The 27,064-nt window shown below is 39.2% G+C and overlaps 2 protein-coding genes across 3 annotated transcripts; both read right to left on the bottom strand.

The window, feature by feature from the left end:
* Positions 1–472: 472 nt before the first annotated feature.
* kptn (kaptin (actin binding protein)) lies at positions 473–8,011 on the bottom strand. Its single transcript, XM_008428333.3, has 12 exons — positions 7,392–8,011; positions 7,227–7,309; positions 6,451–6,535; positions 6,315–6,369; positions 6,071–6,149; positions 5,584–5,657; positions 4,738–4,844; positions 3,533–3,637; positions 3,392–3,455; positions 3,172–3,307; positions 1,312–1,485; positions 473–920 (listed from the first exon to the last, which is right to left on the bottom strand). The coding sequence occupies exons 1-12, from the start codon at positions 7,591–7,593 to the stop codon at positions 762–764; spliced, it is 1,323 nt and encodes a 440-aa protein (XP_008426555.2). The 5' UTR covers positions 7,594–8,011; the 3' UTR covers positions 473–761.
* Positions 8,012–9,516: 1,505 nt separating this feature from the next.
* On the bottom strand, positions 9,517–21,469 carry hnrnpl (heterogeneous nuclear ribonucleoprotein L). Of its 2 annotated transcripts, XM_008428331.3 has the most exons (14): positions 21,346–21,469; positions 19,536–19,654; positions 18,926–19,163; positions 18,031–18,116; positions 17,804–17,900; positions 17,249–17,321; positions 12,310–12,345; positions 11,956–12,024; positions 11,609–11,859; positions 11,048–11,169; positions 10,752–10,953; positions 10,591–10,648; positions 9,926–10,021; positions 9,517–9,844 (listed from the first exon to the last, which is right to left on the bottom strand). In XM_008428331.3, the coding sequence occupies exons 1-14, from the start codon at positions 21,427–21,429 to the stop codon at positions 9,786–9,788; spliced, it is 1,590 nt and encodes a 529-aa protein (XP_008426553.1). In that variant the 5' UTR covers positions 21,430–21,469; the 3' UTR covers positions 9,517–9,785. The 2 variants fall into 2 exon arrangements, with proteins under 2 accessions (XP_008426553.1, XP_008426554.1); XM_008428332.3 differs by lacking the exon at positions 12,310–12,345.
* Positions 21,470–27,064: the final 5,595 nt, after the last annotated feature.

Genomic DNA, 27,064 nt, shown 5'->3' with positions numbered 1-27,064 from the left:
CACCCATAAACGCATTTAATTCCCCAGTAGCTTGGTTGTTAGTCATAACTATAGATTTATGATCAACTATAGAGTTATGTATCTAATTCCATGCACAACACCCATCATTAATTATTGTGTCAGAGTAAAGTTTGGCACAGATAAGAACATGGTGTCGGGTTGCTTTTCAGGAGTTGGTTTCAGCTCCTTAGTTCCAGTGAAATGAATCCTTAGACCTTCAGCATACCAAGAGATCCCAGACAATAATGTGCTGCAGACTTTGTGGGAACAGTCTGGGGATGAACGCTTCCTGTTCCAACATCAGTGTCTGACCTTATGCTTTTAGTGAAGAACCAAACCAAATGAAGACAGAAACCCATTGCTTTGGAATCTCATACCGACAGTTGTTTAAGTGTTGGTATTTTTCCATCTCCAACAACAATCAGCATTCTTACAGAAAACACACAAAAAACCAAGACCAGACATCCACAAATCCAAGTAAGTCATTTATTTTCTGTAAAAACTGTACACTTTAACGATCTCTAGATCACATTACTTTATTCAACTTGAGCAGCGCTCCCTTGTTTGTTTTTCAGTCTACCTGCAGCAACAGAAACCAACTTATTTAAGTTTTGCCTACTGAATACCAATGTGATGTTCAATGATCTAATCAGTCCTAAAAGCAGTACAACCCTGAGATAATCCTTTAAACTGCACTTTAATTTGGATGAAGCGTTCTAGTGCGGTCCACTGGGACCAACGGGTAAATAAATGCTGGATCTTTAACATGTAGACGTCTGATCGCCACCTTCCTGGCTCTGAGCGGGAGCACTGCTGTCCTCAGCGTCTGCCGCTTCATCTGGCTCAGGGCTGGCAGCCAGCGCCGATACCCTCTGTGTGAGCCTCTCCAGAACCAAATCAGCAGTGCAGGTGAGGCTGTGCTGAAGAGATGAGCAACAAGAACAGGTCAGAAACATAACGTAGGAGACAACTGTTTTCACTCATGTAGCTTTGCTGGGGTTAAATAAGGAAGGGTGAGAAAGCGTTTGCGGTGTAAAGTCTGTCAAGGTGATCAATTCAAAGGGGGAACACAAGGACTTCCTTCATCCTTGAGAAATATTCTAATAAGCAAAAAGCAGATGTGTATTTTAGCAGAAATATGGTCAAACAGAAAAAAAATAAATAAATAAAATCCAACTACGCTGCAATTCCTCTTTCCAGACAGTAGAGGTCAGCAATTATCACTTGTGCAACAAGATATTTGACACTCAGCTCTACGGTCACGTGGAGCCTGACAGCAGAGAGACGGTGTCCTTGACAACAGTGTGCTACCTGTAGGATGTGCAGTCCTTTCAGAGTGAGGACAGCCAGCTCTCTCAACCCGTCCCCAGTCAGGTCGAGGTAGATGACGGACAGCAAGGGACTCTTGAAGCTCCGCCTCCACTGCAGCTGGAACTCTCCGTCTTGTCCGCTGCCTGCTGGCTGGAATTTGTAACAAAGAAGTTCCTGCAAGATAGAGACAAAGATCTTTATAATTAGGAGCTCACCGTTCTTATCTGGTGTATACAAGAGACAATAACATGTCCTGTTTTATTTCGTACTGTTCGGATTAATCAGCTATGACTTTGAATTCTTAATGTCAAAACATCACCCAAAAACAAAAGAGCTCTTTGATCTCCTGGCTCAAGCTTTCGACACAAGTGTCTGCAGTGCAGTGTGATCAGATGTAAATTCAATCGTCGTAGGTCTTCAAGAAATTTGTTTAATTCACTTGTTTGTATTTCTAGTTTAGAGAAAAGTGTACAGGTAGGATCATTTTGCAGTGAAATGGTCTCATGTATAAGATAACTACTCTTCAGACTGAGTTACAGCCATGATTTAAGCGCGACAGGAACGCAGTGGGTCAAGGGGAGGGGGGATGTCAGTTTGGCTGGGAGGAGGAAAGGAGGATGCAGAGCTTGCTGAACTTTGAGCTGAATGCACTTCAGTAATTCATTGTCTCCTTCCCTGAAGTTTTTTTTTTTTCCTTCTCAACAGTTCTTTTTAAATCACTGGTGATACAGGGTTTGTTATTAAAGCCTCTCACTGTTGTGGTGGGATGGTGTTGTCTACACAGAAGTTAATATGGTGGGTCACACACTCAGGCCTCTCTACATGTGGCTGGCACAGAGCGATCCGATCTGTAGCGTAAAAACATCCCCGCAGAGCTTCTTCAGCTTCCTGTGACCTTTTCTCATAGTTCTTTTTTTTTTTTTACTACATTTTGCCTCTAAAATAATTTGAGAAAACAAATTTGTGATCTAATTTGCCAGCAGAAGGCCTGGCAACAGAAGTGTATGCATCCCTGACATTGTATAAAACAAATAAAAACACATAATTTCTGGTATAGTAGCTGAGAAACTATTGAAACACAAAGTATGGGAGAGAGTAAGGTGTGATTAAAATCGCCTGACATCACAAGCGACAATAATCCACCTTGTTTTCTTTTGTTACTGCTTTAGATATTTTTCTTGTATGGTTGGAAAACCAAACTTCAGCAACGTTGGAGTTTGTAATATCATCCTGTAGCCACATCTCAGTGAAACATCCTCCTGATACGCCGTCTGGATGTTTGTCAGCGTTTGAAGTTAATCCATTTTCATACTGGAGGTCTCACATTCCCAATTATGGATTAATAGGAACGTGGGATCTCCACTGTCTGCAGTGGCTTCATTGTACCTCTTCCCCTTTGTTTCATGGCGTTACACATCACAACAACTGTCCAAAATAAAAAGTAGTAGGAAAAAAAATAAATAAAAAATTTCCAGTCGCCGAGTATCCCAAGTAAAATAATATATATATTTTGAAGACTCAATGAATCAACCAGAAAATTGAGAGGAACATTTTTAAATGAGCAAATTACGAGGACTGTACAAGAGCCACTCCAATAAGCTGCCACCATGTGCGGCACTGTTCTAGAATTACATATTGCTGATTAACCGTTGCAGTGTTCGAAATGGTTCTTCATAACTACAAGAACTATAATTCATAATTCAGTCAAGCTGTTTGCCTAAAGACATAAAGTAGGAGTCGGCACTAAGCAGTTGGAAAATGTTGGAAATAAAGAGAAAGGAGCAAAAATAATCATGGTTCTGCAATGACTGGACTTAATGGCCAGCAGAAGATCATCTCTCGGTCGTCAGTGGTTCTGACCTGCCCGTATGTTCCCAACAACACTTCCTTCTGCCCATCAAAGTCCAGGTCAATGACCAGAGCACAGAGGACGGCATCCCACTGGTCGCTCCCTGAGAGACATGTGGAGCGCGACAAACCACACTCCTGGACGTCTCTGAGGAAACACATACCAGATTGTCTCAGTAAAACTGATGAGCTCAGGAAAAAAAAACAACATCCCAACCTTCCTGACACAAACCTGTAGACCACTGCCATCTCTATGGTGCTGGTTATCAGAAGGTTGTAGCCACCAAGTTCTTCACCTGGGAGAAAAAATAAAATAAAATAAACAGCAACAACCCTGAGAAACGCTGTGGATTTAGCAAGACTAAGTCCATACTTCTCTCGCCGCTGGCATCACTGGACTTGGCTTGGCAGCTGAGTGGAAACAGAAGCACGGTGGAAATCGGGCTGTCAAACTGCACCCGCCATTTCTGCAGGACCTCTTATTGAAACACACAAAATACTCATGAGCAACCAGCTTCAGGTGATTACAACTACTTTGTAATTATGCTACATTGCTACTTTGTAATTATGCAATGTAGCTACATTGCTACTTTGTAATTATGCTACATTACAAAGTAGCATAATTATCGCTACTTTGTAATGCTGCAAAGTAGCGATAATTATGGCAAGTGCAGCCAGACTGAATCAAACTGTGAATGCCTTGGAATGAGCAACCTAACTGTATAAATATACACTGAAGTTTATGTAGAGCTGCCTAAAGTTTATATTAGCTCATGTGCGTCTTTTAATAATCTGAGCAAAGGGGACAAATGAAGGATAAAGAAAAATACCTGGAAGATGAACAGTGTAACTTAAAAAAATAATAATAAAGCAATTCACACAGGACAAACTTTCAGTTGAACATGCCTTATGCTGAAAACGGGGTTTGAAATACCATTTTAATTATCGTTCTTTACCAGTTGCCGTAGTTTCAGCAGTAGAAATCAAAACTTAGAACATTGAGCTTTACTTCCACATGGTAATCAAAATAAATTTTTCAATGCAAGGAGAGAGTACACAGCGAACACTATTGTCAGGTGTAAATGTAAAAGTGAAAACATTTATTAATAATAACGCAAAGAATAATTGAAAAAAGCTAACACTTCATTACAAATTAGCAACGATTAGCAATTAGCAACATATTTGGGTCTGCCAGAAAAATATTTCTCTCCTTTTGTCATTTCTAGTAGAGAGTCATGTAAATGTGAAGAAGAAGAAGAAAAATACAAGTGCACACCGTTCATATTGCCGTTTTAGACTTGGGCATGTTTCCACCAGCATATCATTAGTTCTATTTGCTTTGTAAATCAGATACCTCACAGATTATAGCAGAGACACAACATGTGGATAGTGGATGTGTCCCTGTGTCTTCACGGCAGAGCGCTATTTGCAAAGTGCCTAAAGAAGCACATTAAGCAGGAGCTTGTTCTGCTGTAGATCCAGATAACAGAGTAATCCTTCGGGGTTAGGATCTTTTTGCGCTTAAGTGATTCAGAGCTGCATGTCTCTGATATGCATTTACGGCTCATTTCTTCTCACCTGGTCCGTTCTGGTTGACCAAAGCCAGTCCAATGCAGCCGTTCTGACAGCCATATGCCGAGAGCCGCTTTCCACCAGCTACACTCGCCATGTCCAACCACAACACACTGTGCAGAGGGAGAGAGCAAGGAAAAAAAAAAAAATTGTGAACACAAACACTGAAAGAGATGCGTGTAGAAATCCCTCGGTGACCGGATTCAGCTTGTTTTTAGCTCGGTTGTTAAGGCTGCAAAATTGTAGGAGAGAGCAAGACTTTCAGGAGAAAACAGGAAGGCAGTATAGTAAGGATAATCTGATTTAACATTCTCACAGCTTTTATGGAAACCTGATTTACTGTAACAATCTCTATTTTCCACTCAAAACACACTAAGATGGATGTTTTGTTAGCATTGCTAGGCATGCTAACTTCTAAAATAAAATGCTGAAGAAATATTAAAATGTGTCGACTGTAATCATGCCGTCTTTGTTTTAAAACAGCAAAACTTTTTCCTCTACCAACTGCCTTCTCACATACAAGAAGTATCTCCCAATATAAATAATTAGTGACATCTAATAAGAGGAAGGCTAGAAAAGAAATGAACAGGGTCTTTCTGTCTTTTCATGCTATGGTTCCTGAAGACCAATCAGAATTGACTAAAATGTAATCAATTACAGATTTGACAAAAACCACAGGTCAAAAATTTTGTTCCACAAAATCCTAATGCTGCATCTAATTATCAAATAGTGAATGAAATAAACTAGATATCAGAAAAGCTGAACAGATCAGTAGTAAAGAGTGCATTATATACACAATAAGCAACATGACATATAGGTAGAAATGGAGGCGAGAGGCTCAGAATAACCAACTTGCTGGGCAGCTGCTGTAGTTCAGGGAACAGTTTCTCTACTGATTGCTCTTCAAACTGGTGCAGGGAGGCGTTCTGTGGAGAGACCAGGACTCAGGCTTCAACACGTACAGCCAATAACTCAATAACTGCATTAGAACATGTGTTCAGATGAGGCATGTTAGTCAGAAAATAACATCCTAAAAGTAGGTATCAAACATACTTTTCATTAAGGCTACACATCTGTATTAAAACCGTTTTTATAATTGGTCTGATGTAATATTCTCCTTGGCAACTGAACTGTTGTCCGAGCGCCAAGGAGAAGCTCAACAGTTTTACTGTCACAAGTGGGAGTATTGCAGCTTTCGCTACAATGCTCCATAAGAAAACAAAACAAAACTATTTGTAAATTGCTTTCTAAAATGCAAAGATGCATCCTTTTTCAAGAAATGGGTCAAATTGGACCACTAAGCAAAAGCTTTCCAGTTTGATCTGAAATCTGTGCCAACCTCCTTGTACAGGTGGATCCTCTGGTCATGACCGCTGAGTAGAAAAACCGTCTCCAGGCCTTCATCAGGACACTGCACTCTGCCAGAGAGAAAGTAATGGCAAATTTCTATTTAGTCCAGTTCATGGACAGAAAAATGTGTTTAGGTGTAAATACAGAATCCTGACTTTAGTTTAAAAAAAACTAAATGTGTTATCATTGTAATTGAACTCATCACCTCCTGTCCCCTATAGGGATAAACTCACTCTGTGTGGTAGAGCTGGAATGGGGTGAACTGCAGCTCCAGATTCAGACAGCTTTCTGCTCAGAGGAACACGTTCATATCAGTTCACGTCACTGCCAGGAAAAGTGTCGCTTTCATACGGACACAGCTTCACTCACGCGCGATGGACTCCAGGTTGAACTCAGAGCCAGGCTCATAGTCGCAGTAGATGTTCAGGAAGGGCGTGGCTTTGTCGCCGGAGTCCTGCGGTAGGTCAGATACAGGAACTGTTCAAACCACTGGGGCATTTTCTGACATGACAACTACAAACTTCAGAAGGTTTTATTAGGATGTGATGTAATAAACCAACATATAGTTGCATAATTGTAGAGAGAAAAGGATTTTTTTCTTTCTATTTTTTTTTTAATTACAGATGAAAATCTGGAAAGTGTGGCATGGTATTCTATGATGCCATTTTAGGGCCACTATAAATAGAAAAAAAAGGAGTAGTAAGTTTCAAGCAAGCAAGCAGAAATTTTGAGAATATCAGAAATATTCTAGTAACAAGGACATTTCTGAGCTTCCAAAGTAGAACATTAAAAAAAAAAAAAAAGCTCATTAATGTCATTATTTTTACTATAATATTTCTGAGAATAATCTCAAAATTTCTGAGTTTTTTTTTTTTTTGGATGAAAATTACAATGGTCCTAATATACGCCATAGTAATATTAAAATCGTTTTAACTGGGATACAATTATTAAAATACAAATCGATAAAATGTCTTCAGAAGTCACTTTATAGCAAATATAACTGAATTGTGATACGGAATCTCAGTATATATACACACAGATGTTTTGTAAGTCCTCAGATGTTTGTTAAAGAACAAACCGTATTCTGAATACAAAGGAACACAGCAGACAGCTCGGGGTGAAAGATGCATCCCAATATTTCATACCTTGATGAAGGTGATTCCCACTACCAGGCCTCTTTTGGGTGAAGACTTGTTGAATGCATCAATTGATACGATTTCTGCATCAACTGCATAAAGAAGTTAGGACTCAGTCTGCTACATCAAGCAGCCATTAGCAGAACACACATGCTTCTTTAGTAATCCCAGTACCTGGTATGTAGGTGAACTGGACCTCCTTAGCCACCGGCCGGACTTTATGCTGCAGCTCCTGGTACCTGAAACACACCACCTTCCCTTTGAGAGTGGCCGCGAGCAGCTCCTGCTCCCCGGCCTGACACAGCCCGTAAATGTTGCTCTGCGACGGGAAGCGGCTGAAGCTGTCCTCCACGAAGGGGTAGGACTCCCGGAGCATCCTACAGGACAAAAACAAGCCCTTAAAATGCTAAAACATGGGATTAACGGAGCCTGGGGGTTTATGTTTCAGCTGTTCCTCATATACTCAAATACAATCACAGAGAGTCAAGTGAGGTCACGGAAGACACATCACTTCCGGAGGGTAATTTCAAAATAAAGCCGAAACACCGGTCTAGCAAAAAGGACCTCGCTGCCAAGTATACCTCGCTGCAGCCAACAGAAAGGGACGGGAGCGGACCACTGTCAGATTCATACCTTATTGGGAAATGGGACCATTGCATTCCGGAAGTGAAGGGGGCGCTATTTCCTATATTATCCGCAGCCATGTCTCCCGTTTTTATTTTAAAATGAAACTATTTAGTCTATCAAGGTGGACATTTTCTTTCGACTCTAAAATGATCAAATAAAACGCATTCAGAGAATCACAATATCAACAATTTGTGCACGGAGTAAAAGTTAGCGTGCTATATGTTATCATTTAATTTGGTCAAGAATAATTATTGCAGTGTCAATAAATGACTTTTACTCGATTTTCTTAGTTGCTAGAGGAACACGATAATGAGCTCAGAGGTTCAAACTGATGAAAAACAGATATCCCTAGCTGTTTTCCATGTACTTTCACAAAACAATTGAGACAGAGTTCTTTTTGATTCCACCACTATTTACCTGATATTTTATCTGGCATTGAAAGTAACCCTTGTGATGAGACACCTTAAGATCCTGAAAGAACCAGAGGGAAATCTTTAAGAGCTCTCTTGGAAAGCAAAATGAACATGTGCGCAGTAGTGTTTTGTGATAAGAAAGGTTATTTGTTTATGTAAGAAGCAGTACAACGTTGTTGGTTTGTTGAAAAAGGAAAGCTGTGTATGCTGAATGGCTAAGGTTACTACATATTCTTTTTCGTGAATATGTTTTATATTATGTAAGGGGAACATATTGTTTTGTTGTTTACTTATAGCTTAAAAGACTCTCAAGGACAATTTCTTTTATATTTCATAATGATTAAGCCTGAGAATGTATTTTATTGGGTTAAACATATCCAACAATTGTTTCTGTAGACTTTATTTTTTTAAAGAAGCGCCAGAAAGACTAGATTGGCACAACTTTAAGGAACTGGTCTTAATGATCTCTGCGCGGCTGCGCGCAGCAACTATGTGGCGCTGCAAACAAACAAATAAAAAATTAAACCACAGAATAATAATGATGCCTAGGATTTCTACATGTAAAAATCTGACTGTCACTAGATACCCACTTATAAAACATAAAATGGAAATAAAAAGTTAAATTATTCTAAAATTTCTGCATGGTTCTTCTCAAATAATCTTTGTTTGCAGCAATGATGTATTTAATTGCCCTCAAAACCATCACTTGTTTATCCATAATATGTTTTATATTTAGCAACTTATTTGCCCTTCAACTCTCCATTTATTGGAAGCAACTGATTCAGTGAAATGTCTATGACTGCAGATAGTTTTCAGCTGACCAAGCAGCAAATGAACTGGTATCTGGCGCCATCTTGTGTAAATTACAAGCAACTGCAGCATAATGATACAATATGAATTTATATTATTCCATGAATAACTAACCATTCCTATATATAAAAAAAAAGGACCATTATATTTAACAGCAAACTGGTCAAATGATCACCGTTTGTTACTTTGCAGTATATGTACACACATTGCTTACAACTTTCATGAATATGAATTTTTTCTTGCCTGATCTATCTATCTATATATATATATATATATATATATATATATATATATATATATATATATATATACACACATACACACATATACTGTAAAAGAAAGATGAACGCATCTTACTGTTACCTATTGTATACTATCAACACTGCAGTAATCTGCAGTGTTTATTGCAGTAAACTGACAATTTAAAACACAAACCAGAAATCATTACATCATGGTAACATCACTTTATTTATAAACCAGATACATGGGGGTGGGGGTCAAGTTTAGTACTGTGAATATACAAAATTAACAACTCATTGAAAAAAAAACAAAAAAAACAGTTGAAGTAAAAATGAATACAAACAGGAAAAGGTATAATTTAAGATAGATTTTGTAAAGCACATAAATCCTAGTTTTAATTAACAGTGCTCCAACAGAACATGACGAAATAAGTGTGCCATCTATTGCAAAAAAAACGATAGAAATGAAGGAGAGCGGATTAGTTGGAAGGGTGTGTGGTTGAGAAACACAGCTTGAGTGTGTAAGGATAAGGCCCACCTAGGAGACAGAAGGAAAACAACATTAAAGCTCTCTGTAGAGTAGAACTGAACTGGAGAATGAAGAGAAAAGAGAACTTACTGGGATTTTTCATCTGGTAATGGTTCACCAAAGCTAGTGCTTCCATGGCGTCGTTGATGGATTCCCACTCCAGCAACCCAGATGAACTGCGCTCACCTGTAAATGACAGGTGGATGGTTTGAAATCAGAGAAGAATTTCAAAAGCCAGGGCTGGGTTTGAATTTCATTACAAATACATTATTTTATAGATAAAAGTCTTTACTCTCTGAGCTTCGCTGTGTTTTGATTTCGTCTCTGTAGAAAATCAAGGTTAAAATAAGGAGCTGTAGCTGCGTTTCCATTAACCATATATATAACTGTTCAACATGATATTTTGAAAATAAATTTGCTTAATAAAAATGGAAACATTGTAATTTCGGGAAAAAATTCCCAATTTTTGCTGAAAAATTTTGGTGCCAAGTTGAGGTGGGTTTTTGGGTCGTATCGAAATTGGTTTATTTCACAAAAACTGCAATAGAAACACTTTTTACTAAAAGGATATTTATGTCTCAAAAATATTTAGAAGCAAAATAACAACAAAAAACCCTTTCTCAAGGATCATGATGAAAACCAATACAGCAATATAAAAGGAACACACACAGCAGGGCCTGTCAGCACACACCACTGGCTGGAAGAGATTAAATACTGAAATCTAACCCAGACCTACAGATGGAAACAATACTCACTCTTTCCAGTAAAAAGCTTAATACTCGTAGGACTTTTAATTCCCAGTTCCTCGCATATCTGGGAAGAGAAAGCAGACTCGGTTAGTGCGATACCTGCAGCGGTGACGTTAGCCTCGTTTTATTCAGCAAAGGGAGAACTTCTGTTTTGAGGTTTTTCTCACTTGGAAGAATGTCTCCTCTGTGATCTCCGGCTGGGCGTTGAAGAAGTGCAGCACGTTGCTGGGGTGCTGGATTCGGTTTTTAGCTGCTTGCTCTGGGGAGGCGAAGCGGTTGTTCCGGGATCCGTGGAAGTCTTTAAAGCTGCTGGTGTTATCCTCCAACTGGTAGCTCTGTCCTGGTACGATGGCCTGCTGCTTGGACACGCTGCAGGCAGAGAGAGAGGCATTGGCTCTTTCAACTCTTTGAAGCTCTTAATCTGCGCTCCAGTGTGGAAATGTGTCTGGGCAGCAGCCTTTACCAAACATTGAGCTTCTGTCCAAACAGGAAGGTGTTGTTGAGGTGACTGATGGCTCGGTCCACAGAGTAGCAGTCTCCCATCTCTACCATCGCTGCTCCAGGTTTACTTTTCATGAACTTTACCTGAATATGGGGAGAATAAAACCAAAAATTGGGCCTCTGTCTCTTTAAATACTCCTGCTCTTTCTGACGCTCCACCTTCAGGATGTCATCACATCGCCCCTCTATCAATGTTTATACCAATGTTGCACTGAGAAGTGGCTTCTATAATAAACTCAGTAAATGCGCAGTTCCACCAGGTGTTTGCCAATTGCTGCTGGCTAGTCTGAAGGAGCTGAGTGGGTGGAGTCACAGAGAGGGGGAAGCTTGGAAACTGCAGCTCCGAGGAGGAGCTGTGCCTCGAAGGCAGCACTCAGTTCACCTAGGAGTTTTGCACAGCTGAATGGTTGCCACAGGAGATTAAAAAATTTCTTGAAAACGCATGAAACAATCAGGGCAACACTCCAGGTACGTTTAAAAACCCCATAAAAGCCCAGGAGGGTCTAAGCAGCATTATACTCACCCTCTCGATGTTGCCATAGAGACAAAAGATGTTAAAAACTCTGTCGGCATTGATCTTGGATGGCTCCAAGCCGTACACCATCAGGACCGGGGAGTCGGCGTGGGGGCCGTACTCGGGCGGAGGCGGCCCGTATCCTGCGCCGTAGCGCTGGCTCCCACGGCCCCGGCCCCCCATGCCCATCCCCATGCGATGAGGAGGAGGGGGGCCGTACGTGTCGTCGTTGTAGCTATGATATCCTCCTTGTGGACCTCCTGTAGTACAGACGAAAAAGAAAACGCCAAAGGTGAGGTTTTACAGCAGGAACTATTATTCTACACTTCATATGAATTTCTCAGAGAGACAAATACCATAATCAGGTGGGTGGTCTCCCAGGAGAGCGGGCTGCCTCTGGCGCTTGTTGGGGTTGGCGTTAGGATCTGAAAATGGTCAAAAATGTTCCCATCAAACAACTTGTGCTGCATGCAGCGCAGATGCTTCACTTGGCCTATCGCATGCTATGAGACGACTTAGTGAAGTGCATGCAACAGAGGAAGCCGCCCTCTTAAAAAAAATAAAATAAAATATAATAACAGGTTCGGCAGGCTTCATCTGTCCATTTAGGCTGAACATAATGGAGATTTCTTTTATTTAGAAGCGGCCATAGCTTTCAAAGCATTCACTAAATGGAGTCCTTAATCATCCCGATATAAACACAAACACACCTTGTGATATGTTCCAATTGCCTTCACCATCTGCATCTGTGCAAGTACACATACACATGTCAAATCCAAATACACAGCGTATTCAATTGGTAACACTAAAAACACCAGAAAATTATAACAAAGCAACGCAGACATGTGAACGTGACAGATCAGAAAGAGATCGTAGGGCTCAGTGCCACAGGCGGCTCCTGCCATTTTATTAGAAACTAAAACAGCTTTTACAACCCGGATGAGACAGAAGGAAAACACACGAGAATAGAAAATAAAAAGCATCACATTCTTCAAAATCAAACCCTGACATTTAGTCTGGTAAAATAAATAAATAAAAAATCACTAAAAACTTGTGACTTCATTTGGACTTGAGTTCTGACTTGAAAATTTAGCACAATGGAGGAATGCCTGCCGCTTTAAGTTTAATCATCATTATGTTCACAAAAATTTCTATGACAAAAATTTGTAGTCATTTGTATTAAGAGGAGCATCTGTGTGTGTCAGTTAGACACACATTTTAATTTGGCTGCATAATTTTCAAGCCACGTTATAAGAAGAACTTTTCATCCCAAAAACTAACAGGAAAAAAAAACTATATATCATTACAAATTGATTTAAACAAAAAAAAAAAAAAAAAAAAAAAAAGAATTTGGAAGTCAGGTTCTGATTTGGTTGCAAAACCAGAAGAGATTACAGATTGCTGCTTACATCAAAGGCTCAGGATGCTTTCTGCTAACCGTACGGTACTACACTAGATTTGAAATTGGGCCTCTGCCTCTTTAACAACTCTTCCACCTTCAGAATTTACCCATTAACCCTTTATCAAGATTTTTTTTTTACCAGCGCTGCACTGAGAAGGAGCTCGTATAACGGGTGTTTGCTACTGAGAGTTCACAAATCTGGAGTAAATTTGACACAAAACTATGATGTCAATATGGACCACAATCTCAGAGGGAATTAGAAAAAAGGCAGTTCTGAAGACCAAAGTGGGTTTTCCCCTGCAATAACAAGGTACCAACAAAGAAGTGGGCCTACTGAAAACTATATCCATTCATGGTCTATATCTATACTTGGTCCGTACTTGTTTTGCCTCAATGTGGAGGTTATCGGAATGTGGTTGTGATGAGGTGCTGAGGAAGCCCAGTTTGCTTTCTTCACTTTCGGTTCTAGTCTTTTATCTTCCACTTGTCAATACTCAACAGAGTCCCTGTGGAGTTCAGGTCCAGACAGTTTTCTGGCTAATCAGCAAAGGTGACACCATTATGGCAGGTATAGATATATGTGGGCCAGTGCCATGTTCTGCTGGGAAATGACATTGCAGCACTGTAAAGCTGGTTGGCAGCATTTCCTGGTAGATGACTGTGTTGACCGTGGACTTGACAAACCCCAGTGGACCACTACCACAGATGTCATGGAACCTCAAACCATCCCTGGCTGTGGAAACTTCAAGCAGCTTGCCTTCCGTACCTCTTCACTCTGCGACAATGATTTCTGAACTAAATAAAAAAAAAATTGTATTTTCATCTGCAGAGAACTTTGGACCACTGAGCTACGATTCTGTTCTTCTGCTCCTTAGCCCTGATAAACTCTTCTGATGTTATGACTTGTGTTGAATGTTGAATAATGCCTCCAGTGAATTTCCCCAAACCTCTTCAATGGGCTTTGCTTCACAATTCTCCCAAGCTTGAAGTTATCCTTGTTGCTTGTTCACCCTTTACTACCTCACTTTCCCTCTTTAATGAAGCTCTCCAAACAACCAGTTTCTTCTGTGGCTTTTTCAGAGAGTTGGATTTTCATTAGCTAGAAATCACAACACAAACAGAAATAAACACTTGAAATATGTCACTATGAGTAATGAATTTTTTTTATTTTTCACCTTTTGGATTCGGTTATAGAAATAAATTTGGCTTTCAATAATATTCTAATTTATAAAGATGAACATAACTGAAATTAAAGATTTTACAGATTACATTATAAGGGTTAAAATGTTAGTGGCAGTGCAATGGCATAATCAAAATTCCCCAAGTAGAAAATAAAGTTCTGCTTCATCCGTTATAGCATGCTTCTAAATCAGTATCAACCGTTTCAACTACACAGCAGCTAATAACTTATTGCTAGATCCCAGGATTCCATTGAACAGACTGAAAAGTTAAAACACAGTAGTTCAGTTCAAATGTCAGAAATAAATGCATCACTTCCTTTTATCAAAGCAACATCATGAGAAATAACAGATGGTTCATGTCTACCAGAGAATGTAGTCGAATGTAAAATAGAGTAGAAGCAGAATTCATGTAGTACATCATAAACATTGAACCATTAGATCATTCATTCATTCATTAAGTACTTACAGCACCACATAGGGAGCATAGGACACAGTGGGCAGGTAGGGGGCAGTCTTCAGCAAGGATGCTACCCTCCAACCTCTGACTCCAGCCTCAACTCAATCCTCCTCCTCAGTCTTTAGTTGCTTCTTTCCATCCTTGCATCCCACCTCCAGACCAAAAAGTGCATCCACGGGCTTCCAGTGTTGACTTTACAATCGGTGCCGCTGCGTATTCAAAGTTACCATTAGAGGCTCATTTCCATCTTACCGTGCTCTGATCACAAAGCAGGGCAAATGCACCATTTTCAGAGTAGGCTGTCAGTCCACAGACACATTGAGCCAAACCTGCATCACACGGGAGGCATTAGAGGCATCACTATGGGCCAGTGCAAAAAAAAGTAAAAAAATAAAAAATAAACGCAGAAACAACACAAGAACAGCACAGAGAGGAGGGGAAAAAGGGGAATAAGGAACAGGGGAAAACAGAACACCAGAGTCCATAACTGTGGAAAGCTTTGGAAAAGGATTTGGAATCTGTTTGCCTCAGTGCTTGTATGCTTGACAGGTGTCTGATGTTGTGTCTTCGTTAGGGCCCCACTGTGGGCATTTCTTCTCGTGTAAAAGTGGGTACTTGCTTTATTTATCTGCTTTGAAAGCTGTCACCTCTTGCAAAGTGAAAGCATTTAGTGCTTGATAATCAGTCGTCTGGAATATCTGCGTGAAGATGTGCTGTCGTGGCGGCTCGGCTGCGTGTTGCCTTGGATACTCAGCTTGATGTGCGGTCGTGTGTTCGGCGGAGGGAGGTAGAGATGAGGTGTAGTGTCATTTGAGAGAGCAAACCGCCCCAGTATGTGTAGTCGTCTGTTCCCTGGCCGGACTGAGTGTGTCTGAAATCCTCTGTTGCTCCCTGCGCTTGTGTTTTTTTGTTTGTTTTTGTTTTGTTTTTGGCCACAAAGAAACAAACAAAAAAAAAAAAATCCAAGAGTGTGACTCCTGCCCCCATCATCAATGTGTTGTGACTCCTCAGGGGGTTTCTGGAGATGAAATGTGCTGTGCCGGTAACGGAGCTGCAGGAGGTGCTTATCAATCTATCAGCGTCGGACTGTGGTGGATATGCGAGGTGTTTTGTCTGGCGACCTGGGGAGTTATTTCTGTCCCTCTAAATTGAACGTGTGGCGACTTTCCGCCACTGAAGGAAAAAAAAGAACCACACAAAAAAAAAAAACCATGACATGACTCCCAGGTCGGCTGGTGGAGATGTGGATGATGATGGAGTACTGAGTTGAGGTTGTGTTCCAGTATTTGATGCCCCACTGTGCCCCATGTGTGCCATAGAGCATATCTGTTGTTGCTGATATGTCGGAGCTGTGAAGGTCGCTGTGTCTGCTTGCAAAGTCAAGGGAAGCCTGTATGAGGTTATGGAGTAAGGACACAAGGAGTACCTCTGGGTTGTTAGGAAGCACAAAAATAGGACACAGTAAGAAACACCTGAATGAGCCTTGCTATGTTCCTGTTTGAGTCAAAGCTGCTGACTATGAAAAACAGATACTTTTTTTTATCTTTTTGTCCTAAGAATTAAAAAAAGGTAGATATGCAATTAACCATATGAAAAATTAAAAGGAACTCGATCAATTTTCATTTTGATCATAAATTTTTTTGAAGGGCAATTTTAAATCCATTTTATTTGTGGTTTCTGTTTGTGTTGTCTGTTTTCTTTTGGATATTTAAAATATCTTTCCTTTCCACGTATTCTGTAGAAAATTAAACTTTTGTTAGTCTTTGAGAGGGAGAACTTTCATCATTAAGCCATTATGAATACATTACTTAAAAATTGTCTCAAAACAACATTATCATTTGTTACAATAATTTCTGGGACAATTTATCATCCAATACAATTTTTCATGACAGGCCTGCCAATAGGTCAACAAAACGGATCTCCATCTCCTACAAACGTTTTCCTTTCTCATGTCTTGTACAAACTGTACATTTTCCTTTAAAGGTCCCATGAAATGTGTGGCCGTGGATTCTAGTAATTAGAATTACTAAGAGTTATTTGAGTGAAAATCTTACTTTAATTCAACATTTTATCAAACCAAGATGAACCTTCGGATTCTGCTAAAACTTGAGAGCTGCATTTCATGGGGCCTTTATTAATAAGTCTTACTTTCACTTTTTACAAAATCTCCACTATGCTTGAAAGAATGCTACCAGGTGTGACGCTGCATTATGGTACCTGGATTAAAGTAAGCAAGGACGTGAGATAGTGCAGCTGTGACATGCTCTACGGGACCGTGATCCTGTGTGACATGTGGTGCATCTTCTTCTACTGCTAGAATGGGTGCTCCATATTTTCCACATGCATGAGTCTAGAAAGCACGCTGCCCCCAGGCAGCTCCTCATGCCCTTACTTTGCACCTGCTGTGTGGTGAGAAAATACATAAGGACTGACGGCATCGTGGTAATACTGCCTTTGAGCACCTAGCTGTACTACATGGTGAGACAATCCTTTGTGAACGAAGGCAATACCCCCCCGAGACGGAGAACCCCCAACCGTCCTGTGTAGTGACATGAGAGAAGAAGAGGAAGAAAATAATGGAGAGGGACTGTTTGGGGAACACACGTTACCTTGGCCACTCAGGTTGGGGTTGGTGTAATCCCATGTGTCCTGGTCGTTCTTGAAGACGTTAAGGCGTGCGGGCTGTTGGACAGGAAGGAATAACAAACATGGACATCAGACTTTGGGTTAGCGACTGGTTATTCACCAGTTGCAAGAGGCAGTTGGGCAGCAACTGCGTTGGCAAAATGCTGCCAATGTCGAAAAAAATACAAGTAGCAGTTGCAGTGTTTCCATTAAAATCGTACGTGAATAAGTTTGCTTCACGCGATAAGTTGTTAAAAACATGATCCTCTTACTACTTCCTGTCTTCTTCTTTGTGGTTTGTGGCAGCAGTAACACACGGCTGCTAATCGCGCGACACAAAGAAAGTTTCCATTGCAGTTTTGCGCAGTAAACCATTTTCAATGCGGCCAAAACACCACCATATCCTTTCGCCAACATTTATTATCAACAAACAAGATCACTTTTCAAAATTGCTGTTTCCATTCAGCAAATTTATTTGCAAAATGTCAAACTGCGCAGTTATATGGTCAGTGGAAACGCAGCTCATAACACACACATACCTTTGCATATTCAATTTTCAGAGTGCAACAGCCAGAATAGATGTCGGCTCCATTCAAAGAGGCTTTGGCCCTCTGGGCACTCTGGACCGAATCAAACGTGGAACCTTCAAGTTAAGGCCTAAAGAGACGTTCAAATATGATGTAACAACACGATGTTACCCTGCTGTGGAAAGTTTATAAAAGAATGTCACCAAATAAAAAAGGAAGTTGATGCTTGTGAAGGATATTCAACCATAGCCTGAACACCATTCTTTCTGAAGATCACGATCCTCTGTACAGGCCCGCAGTTGTTACAAATAGTGTAGAGGACATCCTGTAGGACACAAAACATGTTTAGGTAGTAAGGCTCTTATGATAAAAAACCTTAAGTGAGAAATCATTGTTGGCATGGAAACATGTTTTGATATCGTCTCATTTTCCCATCAGAACCAAACCTCTTGTTTGAAACACTTGGAATAATTTTAGGTTTAGTTGTAGGATTTCTTTGCCATTTTCTGACACACAGTTTTTTTTTCAATCCCTGGATATTAAATCAAACATTTAGTAGAAATGGAACATGTAGTAAAAAGTTATAGAAATCCATCACAAAGCTCACCTGTGTGAAGTTATTTACTACATGAACTATTTGCAGTTTGTTGAAGGGAAAAGCTGCAATGTATTTATTTATTGCATGCAAAGGCATTTTTCATGCAAAGGCATTTAATTCTGATTTTATGCATGGACATAAAATCCACGCATGAATTACGATTCTACAGTTTAAATACCAAAACGTATATACAAATGATCTTTAATTCAACTCTATTAAGGAATGTAAAAAGTCAAACTGAACTATTTCAAATGTATATAAAAAAATCCAGATATTCACTTTCATTCTGCCAGTTCAGAAAGTTTTAGGAAACAAATATCTCCAGCTGTAGCAGTGATGTGGGAACTACAACAAACTGCTTTAAACAAGAAAGGAACAATAGAATATAATTCTTTTAATTCTGTTTTAATTGTGGATTACAAGTAAAAACAAGTTTGTGACTGACTGAATTTGTAAAGTTAAATAAAGTTGTAACTTGCCGCACAGCGCTAAATACTACTAAACCTACTAGAGATACTGATCTGGGTGAAGGTTACCGTGGTGATGGGATAGATGGGGTTCAAGATTGTGAGCAGCAGCACGTTGTTGACGCTCCGGGTGTCGTCTGAGTCTCCCGGCCGAGAAATTTTCTGACTGGTGGAGTAGTTGATGAAGGCGGGGTGGGCCGCGATGTACACCTGGTTTTCAGCTGCGTAAGTCACAGCGTTACAGGAGCCGTTCATGTCCTCATACTCCACCAGCGCCTGACGCTTCTTGGGCATCATCACAACATAGCTGAAAGAAAAATAAAATAAAAAGGCATTTACAATCTCTGTGAGAGTTTTGCTTCATCAACGTGTTAAAGCTTCAAACATCCCGTAAAGATAAGCACAGATAAAGACATTTCTGATCTTCCTTTGTTAACTCAGGGTCAAATCTAAAAGCTCCACTTTACTGTCCAAACTCTGCAAATTATAAATTTGAAAGTCTTTGATAGACTACATCTATTCTCCTCTCCACATAGGAGCCGTTTCTAGGACAAGAAATCACATAAAACAGTGCTGGTTAAGAATAATTTCTAAATGTTACAACGTTTATTTTATTTTTTTTTCTTAAGTAAGTAAACGTCTGTGGCTTCAGTTAACATGTAAGAACATCTATCGTTACCTAATTGTCCCAAACTCCTGTAGCGCCTCCACCAGGTCAGCCTCCATCACACCATCCACCAGTCCCCTGATGTGCACCACAGGAGACGGTAGCGGCTTGTGAGGGTCTTCATAATTTTCCTAGGAAGGGAAAGTAGTACTGATGAAAATCATCCAGCAGCCAAAATATGGTATCAGCAGGTCAGAAAGCTGCAATCAGTTTTGACAATTTTATTTAGAAAATTAAAGTTAACTACATGGCACAAAAACAATGTAGTTTTGTAATGTAAACCGATGCAAAATATCAACTGTTTTTTCCCTCACATTCATGTCAACAGCAAAGCCTTAACATACTGCTGAAGCCTTTAAGTGAAAAGGAGTTGATTTTTTTTTTACGTCAATAATAGTTTTCAAATGAAATGATTTGATATGTGAACACGTGGTTATTTAGCCACACAGTTTGATTTTTACACAAAACTAGGAAATAGCTGCTAATTAAATTTCAACTCTAATGTTTATGCTGAAAATGAAAATCTTTGTTTATAAGGAGAACGTTCTCTGTTGCCGTTTCCATTTGTGAAAATATAAAACAAGGTTACAGAACTGAGCATAAGATTGAATAAAAGCTAGTCAATGTGCAACATTACTCTAGCTAATTAAAAGGTAAAAATTTTATTTAAAAAATTAACATTTCAAGACAATACCAGATATTTTTTTATTTTGAAATTATGGATTTATTATTATAAATTCAAGGTATATAAAACTACACCACAATGGCAACTTTTTAACAGTCTTCATTTCCCCCCACACACGTTAACTTGGTGTCATTTGGCAGCTATTTTATTTAATTTCAAATTTTATTTTGAAATTATGGATTTATTATTATAAATTCAAGGTATATAAAACTACACCACAATGGCAACTTTTTAACAGTCTTCATTTCCCCCCACACACGTTAACTTGGTGTCATTTGGCAGCTATTTTATTGCTCTTTCCAGTGAAAACATCAAGAAATTCCTCTTTGGTCGTAACTGTTTATTATAGAAGAGGAACAAGCTTGTCCAACAGACCCAAAGATGGTCGAACCAGAGACAAATCAGTCAGCTGAGAACAAGAACCAGCATCGTATTTTCAAATCCGAAGTAACTTTCAGCAAACAATTTAGATTTAAAAATAATTTTGAACTAAGTTCTGGATGCAAACTCACTTTCCAAGGAACTGGCGGAATCTATTCATGTTTAAAACATGTAGATTCACAATGCAACATTATGTCTTTAGGACGTAAATCCCTTTGCAACCATCAACTGATTCTATGTAAAGAACAATTAAAAATGCATCCAGTGGATGTTATAAATTTTTAATGCTGTATTTTGTATTGAAATTAAGTAGATAGTAAATTAATTCATTCATTATGCATTGGATATAGAGATGTTTTTGTCTCAGAGGGATAATATTTCCCACTTATTTGGTTCTGAAGCTTGTCCTAATTTGGCCAACATCTGTCAACATCTGACAAGCTTTTATTTTCATGAGCACTGACGTTAGTCATTTCTTTGACGAGTCTTTCTTTGTCCATGAATATAATATTTAGCTGTCCTGCTTCAACATGATGTTTAAATGAAGCAGCTGAGCAGCTTTTGGGCACGCGCCGATGTAAACTCCATTCCTATGTGTGAAGTAGCTAAGCAAGCTAACGCCTGCTATCATTTTCGTTTTAGCTAGCGCCCGATTTTATAACGTTTTTAATGCTAAATTACTTTCTAAGACAACGCAAAACTATAATAGTTCAGCTCACTGATGCATTCGCTTCAAAGGCAACGATGAAAACCCACCGTTGTCATTCCGCCTTCTTCAGTTTTCTGTCTTTTTGTCGCTCTGCCGCCTTCGCCGTAGTATCGGGACGCAGCAGCAGCCATGTTGTCCTGTCCACTTTACCGGGCTGGTGCTGCATTTCAGTGGTGTTAAGAAAATAAACGTTCTACCAAACGTTTGGTTTTATTCTTCAATCAGAATTGATTCTGGAATAATTAGACAATGTGCTTTCATGGGGTTTAGATTCCGCCTTTATCAAAGAATATTTGTATTCATCTTAGCAGCATTTTAAATTATGTGACACTTCTAAAAGGTGCAAGTTAAAAAGCTCATACTGATCAGTGAACGCAACAGAACTATGTTACATTGAGCGCTGAATTCCTATTGGCTACCTTGTTCTGTCAATGAGCGGACGCGAAGCCAGAAGGGTGTGCACCATTTGTCAACCGGGAAGGCAATCAGGACGCTTTCAAAGCCGGGTGACGTTTTCTTCAAATGTACTAACAGGAGTAACGTACTTTCTTTAGAAAGTACGTTACTTTCATAAAGTACGTTACTGACATAAACATACATTTTGGGTGCCAAATATGTCTTTTATAGTGAAAAAAGCCGCTTAATATGAGTCAGGTCATCTCTGGCAAGTTTTGTCTCATTATTGTCTCATTACTCAGCCTCCCACTTACTCCGGTTTCCTGGCTCTTAATGACAGTGTCCAGAGGATGGCTGGCAATCTCCACAGTAGCCAGATGTCTCTGCAATGTTCTCGATGCGATGACTTACGTACAATGCCCTAATTATCAAAAATTGTAATTAAAACTATGTTATAATATTCGTGTTGCTGTTCGACATACTGTGCTAAAGAGCCAACAAATAAACTATATTACATAGACAAAATGGTTACAAACTAACTCATAAGACAAGCATAATAGTAATAATGACAATTTAAATAACAATCGAACATACTGCCATAGAATAATTACCAACTCCTTGCCAATGTGTACAGATAAATTATTTTTTGTGTTTAACCATTACACTCTGGGATAAACAGCCAATTTTCTCTAGTTAGTATGGACTTCTACAATGCATACGTTACTATAATTGAATTACTAATTTAAAGGAAAAATGTAGAACTTTGTCACTAAACTTAAATAGATTTTTTAAAATGAAAAACACTTCAAGGTTCCAAGATTTGCAGACTTGAAATCAAATGAATGAATCATGTGCAAATAAAGTTGTCCCCAATGTTTATCTATAAAGTTTAACATTGTCCCCAATGTTAATATATATCTCCATAGTTTTTAACCCTAAAACTATATGAGGAATAAATTTGCTTTTATATTTTCATAGCTTAATGCTTATGGAGAGTGAACAACGTCAAATGACAATAAATAACTTATCTAATAATTATAAGTGTGCCATTAATTTATAAAAACATTTCACTGTCCATAGATCTGTGTCTTTTGATCCATCTTTAAATAAGTTGATTCATAAATAGCTTATTTAGAAATTTACAATAAAGTTTTGTAAAATACATTTTCTTTATCTTTGATTAGTTTTTTGCAAATGTCAATCAACAGAGAGTTGACTAATATTAACTGCTTGGGTTTAATTTAAATGTAAATCATGAAAGTCTTGTCGTTTTGATGTTTCTGAACTAAATAAACTTTGTTTACTGGTCAGAATACAGAGCTATGCAGATCATTACCAACTTCATCTGTGATCTCTTCAGAAACAGAGCTGCTCGGCCTTCAGCAAAACCAATAGTCAGATCCACTTTTCTTGCAAAAAAATCATTTGGTTTGAACCATATTTATTATCTTTCAAGTCCCTTACTTAACTATGAACTTGAATTGTAAAATTACAAAATAAAAACTGAATTTTCCTCCACTTTTCAATTTTCTCCAATGTGTTTGAAAAAAAAAGAATCAACTTAAAATAGCAGTAAAGCTGAACTGATCATGTGCAGTCTTTGCAGAAAACAACATAGTGATCAAATTGTATATTAACATGCAAGACAACAGTTCAGGGTGGCTACAACCCTGAAGAACTTTCTGTCAGCTGTTATTCTGAATTATGTCATAGCGTCATGGCAGCACAGTGCTTCACATACATGGAGGGGAGTCTCTCAGTCCATTAAACAATACAACATATAAGCAAGCAAAAAGCTTATTTATTATATTTTTATACCATGATAAGCCACAGATAGTGTTAAAATGTACATTTTCTATGTGTAACTAATGTCACATATTTTCCACATTATGCTAAAACAATAACTATGGTTGGGTTTAATTCTCTTTCATGCTCGGTCGTCAGTGTAAAACAGTTCAGGACGCCCCCTTGTGGTTTTAAATAATCCCTTCTCTCCTTTCAGAGCCTGAAATTTATTGCTGGTATGTTTTTTCAGAGAAAATTTTTTTTTTAAACCCACTACTTTAGAGCAGTAAACTGTCATGAATGTTTTCTGATTGCTGGTTCAATACAAACACAAGTTTCAGACAAAATGGGGAGATTTCTGAATAAAAGGTTCCTGTTCTTTTCCGTAGGTAAATCGGTAAATGTAAACAGATTCATAAAGCAACTCCATCAGCTTCCCAAAGCCTCCTCAAAGAGTACACACATATTAAAAATGTCTGCACCTTCTTATGTAGTTGCATGGAGTTGTTTGTCCAATCCAACTTGTTGTCCAGCCATACCATCTGACATTCTGATCAGTTAAACTAATTTATTGGTCAACTAAAAACAGCTAGCATACAGTTAGCTTGTATTTAGCCACGACCAGTAATGACTTCAAAGACTTAATCAGTAAATTATCTAAGAAATGTTAAATTTTTATATAAATAATGTCACACCATAAGACACAAAATATTGTCCACAATTGCTAATGTGAGTCATAGCTTTTTGAATGAAAAACAAAAAGAAAAGCTTATCTCTTTAATTCAATGTATTGTTGATTTGATAGGTACAGATACAAAAAACATAGATTTAAACAATCTAATGCCTTCAAGTGTATGTAGTGTGACCAGCAGGTGGAGATATTTCTAAAAAAGTAACAAGACACACCAGAACACAGATTTAACAGTGTACAATACTTTATTAAACAATTATCTAAAAATCCTTTTAAAACACTTCTTTTAACATCCAAAGCATCGGGCTCACTACTTGGTCGCCGGAACCAAAGAAAAGGGGAACACACAAGAAAAAGGGACAAACAAGGTGGGGTTGTTCCAACAAAACAAGCAAACCATGCAACAAAGTAAAACAAGAAAACAAGAACATGCACGCAAAAGAAATAACACAGCACTCAAACGAAACAAAAGAATACTTCAACAAACTGTAACAGAAAATACTTCAAATGATGGAACAAGTTGTCGTCTCTCCAAGTGCCCTTCTATGGGGGCCAGAGAAGTAATGCCCCGCCCACCAGCCTGCCCAATCCACAACAGGCTCAGCGGAGAGCGGCCAGAACAAACAGTGATAAGACAAAGCAGCAGAGCGTCCAAAGCACTGCAGCTCCCAACACTCAGTTGCCTGAAACAGAAAACCCATTAATGCTAAATACAAAATAAAATAATCCAGAACTAAATGGCAGGTAGCTTACCCAGGGATGGAGACACAGCCTACACCAGGAGGGAGCAGATCAGCAGACGAGGGCTAGACAGAAGCCACACACCACCACAACCTCCAGCCGCGGCCGGCAACGCCAGCAGAGCCGCACTGCGGAAACGCACGACAGGTGTAGCACCCAAAAACCAACCACGATCCCAGCCCCGGATAGCAGAAAAATGGCACTTACAACATCAGACGAGCTCATCAAACACCGCCAACATGTAGCCGCCAATTGTGCAGACAGTGGAGGAAACAAGGGCACACACACACCTCGCAGCGACTTACCCAGCTTTAAAGGCATCTGCCCCGCCCACCAATCAGTGGCGCACCTCTCGCCACACCCGACGCAAAGCGTGGGGGAGGGTGAAACACCATCCCACCACAGTAGCTATTTCGCAAAACTCGAAATGGTATTTTATAGTCATAATTTGTGGTGCTTCTAGTGACTCCATTGCTGTTCTGTCCCTAAACAGATAAATGTAATGGCTCAGGTGCTACTTGATTGATGTGTTTATGAAAGCCCATTAGATTAAAATCTAAACCTATGGTTACTGTCTTTAAATCTAAAATGGTGCTGGATTGTGACGTAATTCCTCAAATAAGGGAAATTTTAATATGGGAGCAAGCCGGGAGACTTGACAGATATGTTTATGACATTTTTGACGTTTGGATCAAAATTATATGTGACAGAATGTGACACATCAACATTTACAATAGTGTTATTTGTCAACCAGCCATTTGTTTTAGGAAAACCTTAGAGGGAGTGGACACATATCATTGAGAGCTGACGATGTTACTGTGAACAAAATGGCTTTAACATTCCAAGTTAAGTTTTCCGACCCGTATGGCAATAGCTAAACAACAACTACCATATTTAGGACCGACCAGCAAAGCGCTGGCGAAGGCCTATTGAAATCGTGCTGTTTATTATTGTTATGATTCTTGTGCCAAATGTATTGGCTTTTTGGGGGCTTTATCATATTCAAAAACTCACCAAACTTGGCAGACGCATACAGCCCGTGTACAACACTTTCAGGTAGTTTGCCTGTTCACACTGCAGAACGCATACAGGTCGCATTTACCTGCAGTGTGAACGGCCCCGGCAAAAAAAAATCGGACACACACACACACACACACACACACACACACACACACACACACACACACACACACACACACACACACACACACACACACACACACAAGCTGTTGCCTTGCAGCAAGAAGGTTCTGGGTTCGATTCCCGCCCGGGGTCTTTCTGCATGGAGTTCGTATGCTCTCCCTGTGCATGCGTGGATTCTCTCCAGGTCCTCCGGCTTCCTTCCACAGTCCAAAATCATGATTGTCAGGCTAATTGGTCTCTCTAAAATTCTCTCTAGGTGCGACTGTGTATGTGTGTGTGCATGGTTGTTTGTCCTGTGTGTCTCTGTGTTGACCTGCGACAGACTTGCGACCTTTCCAGGGTGACCCTGCCTCTCGCCCAGAACGTTAGCTCGAGATAGGCACTAGCAACCCGACCGTCCCCAATAAGAGACAAAGGTGTAAGAAAATGGATAGTGATTCTTGAGAATAGGGACAAAATGGGTTTTAATTTTCCCATAAATTTTTTTTGTTATTTCTCAACCTTATGTATGCAAATATGACAAATAATGTTTTGGAAATGTAAAGATGCTAAGGTACAGGCTCCTAGTTGCAACATTTTTTTTTAAAATGAAATTTTTAATCGACCTGACCTAGAATGTTGTCATCACCATTTGACAAAAATAAATATAAAATTGTTTTTAATGACCCTATTAGTGATATTTTTACTCATTTTACAGACAAATTCTTCTCATGAAACAAAATAAATGTTATTTAAAACCAAAAACAACAAAAAATCCATCTGATGGAGTTGACACTTCATGATGGAGTTGACACAGAACTGAAGGTGATGACAAACTAGTGAGTAAAATGAAAAACTTGGTACATGTGAAGTAATGCAATTTATGTAAAATATACTGCTCAAAAAATAAAGGGAACACTACAGTGTTCACTTAAATGTTAAAGTGTTCCCTTTATTTTTTTGAGCAGTGTACATTAAAATTGCACATTTAAGTGAGATTTGACAACAATTTCACTGAAATAGTCAGAAAA

Source organism: Poecilia reticulata, chromosome 14 (genome assembly GCF_904066995.2).
Source record: "Poecilia reticulata chromosome 14, P_reticulata-male-v2, whole genome shotgun sequence".
Lineage (NCBI taxonomy): Eukaryota > Metazoa > Chordata > Actinopteri > Cyprinodontiformes > Poeciliidae > Poecilia > Poecilia reticulata.
The sequence above is the reverse complement of the archived record's forward strand: the minus strand, read 5'-3'. Positions and strand labels throughout refer to the sequence as shown.

What these genes read in the sequence shown, in the direction of transcription:
- hnrnpl (XM_008428331.3), bottom strand. Translation starts at nt 21,429, where the DNA reads ATGGCTGCTGCTGCGTCCCGATACTACGGCGAAGGCGGCAGAGCGACA. An exon ending in AAGAAGGCGGAATGACAACG is followed by an intron (nt 19,655 to 21,345) that starts GTGGGTTTTCAT and finishes TTCCCTTCCTAG; the next exon opens with GAAAATTATGAAGACCCTCA. An exon ending in CCATCTATCCCATCACCACG is followed by an intron (nt 18,117 to 18,925) that starts GTAACCTTCACC and finishes TGTGTCCTACAG; the next exon opens with GATGTCCTCTACACTATTTG.
- kptn (XM_008428333.3), bottom strand. Translation starts at nt 7,593, where the DNA reads ATGCTCCGGGAGTCCTACCCCTTCGTGGAGGACAGCTTCAGCCGCTTC. An exon ending in TTCCAGCTCTACCACACAGA is followed by an intron (nt 6,150 to 6,314) that starts GTGAGTTTATCC and finishes TCTCTCTGGCAG; the next exon opens with AGTGCAGTGTCCTGATGAAG. An exon ending in GGTCAACCAGAACGGACCAG is followed by an intron (nt 3,638 to 4,737) that starts GTGAGAAGAAAT and finishes TGTTTCAATAAG; the next exon opens with AGGTCCTGCAGAAATGGCGG.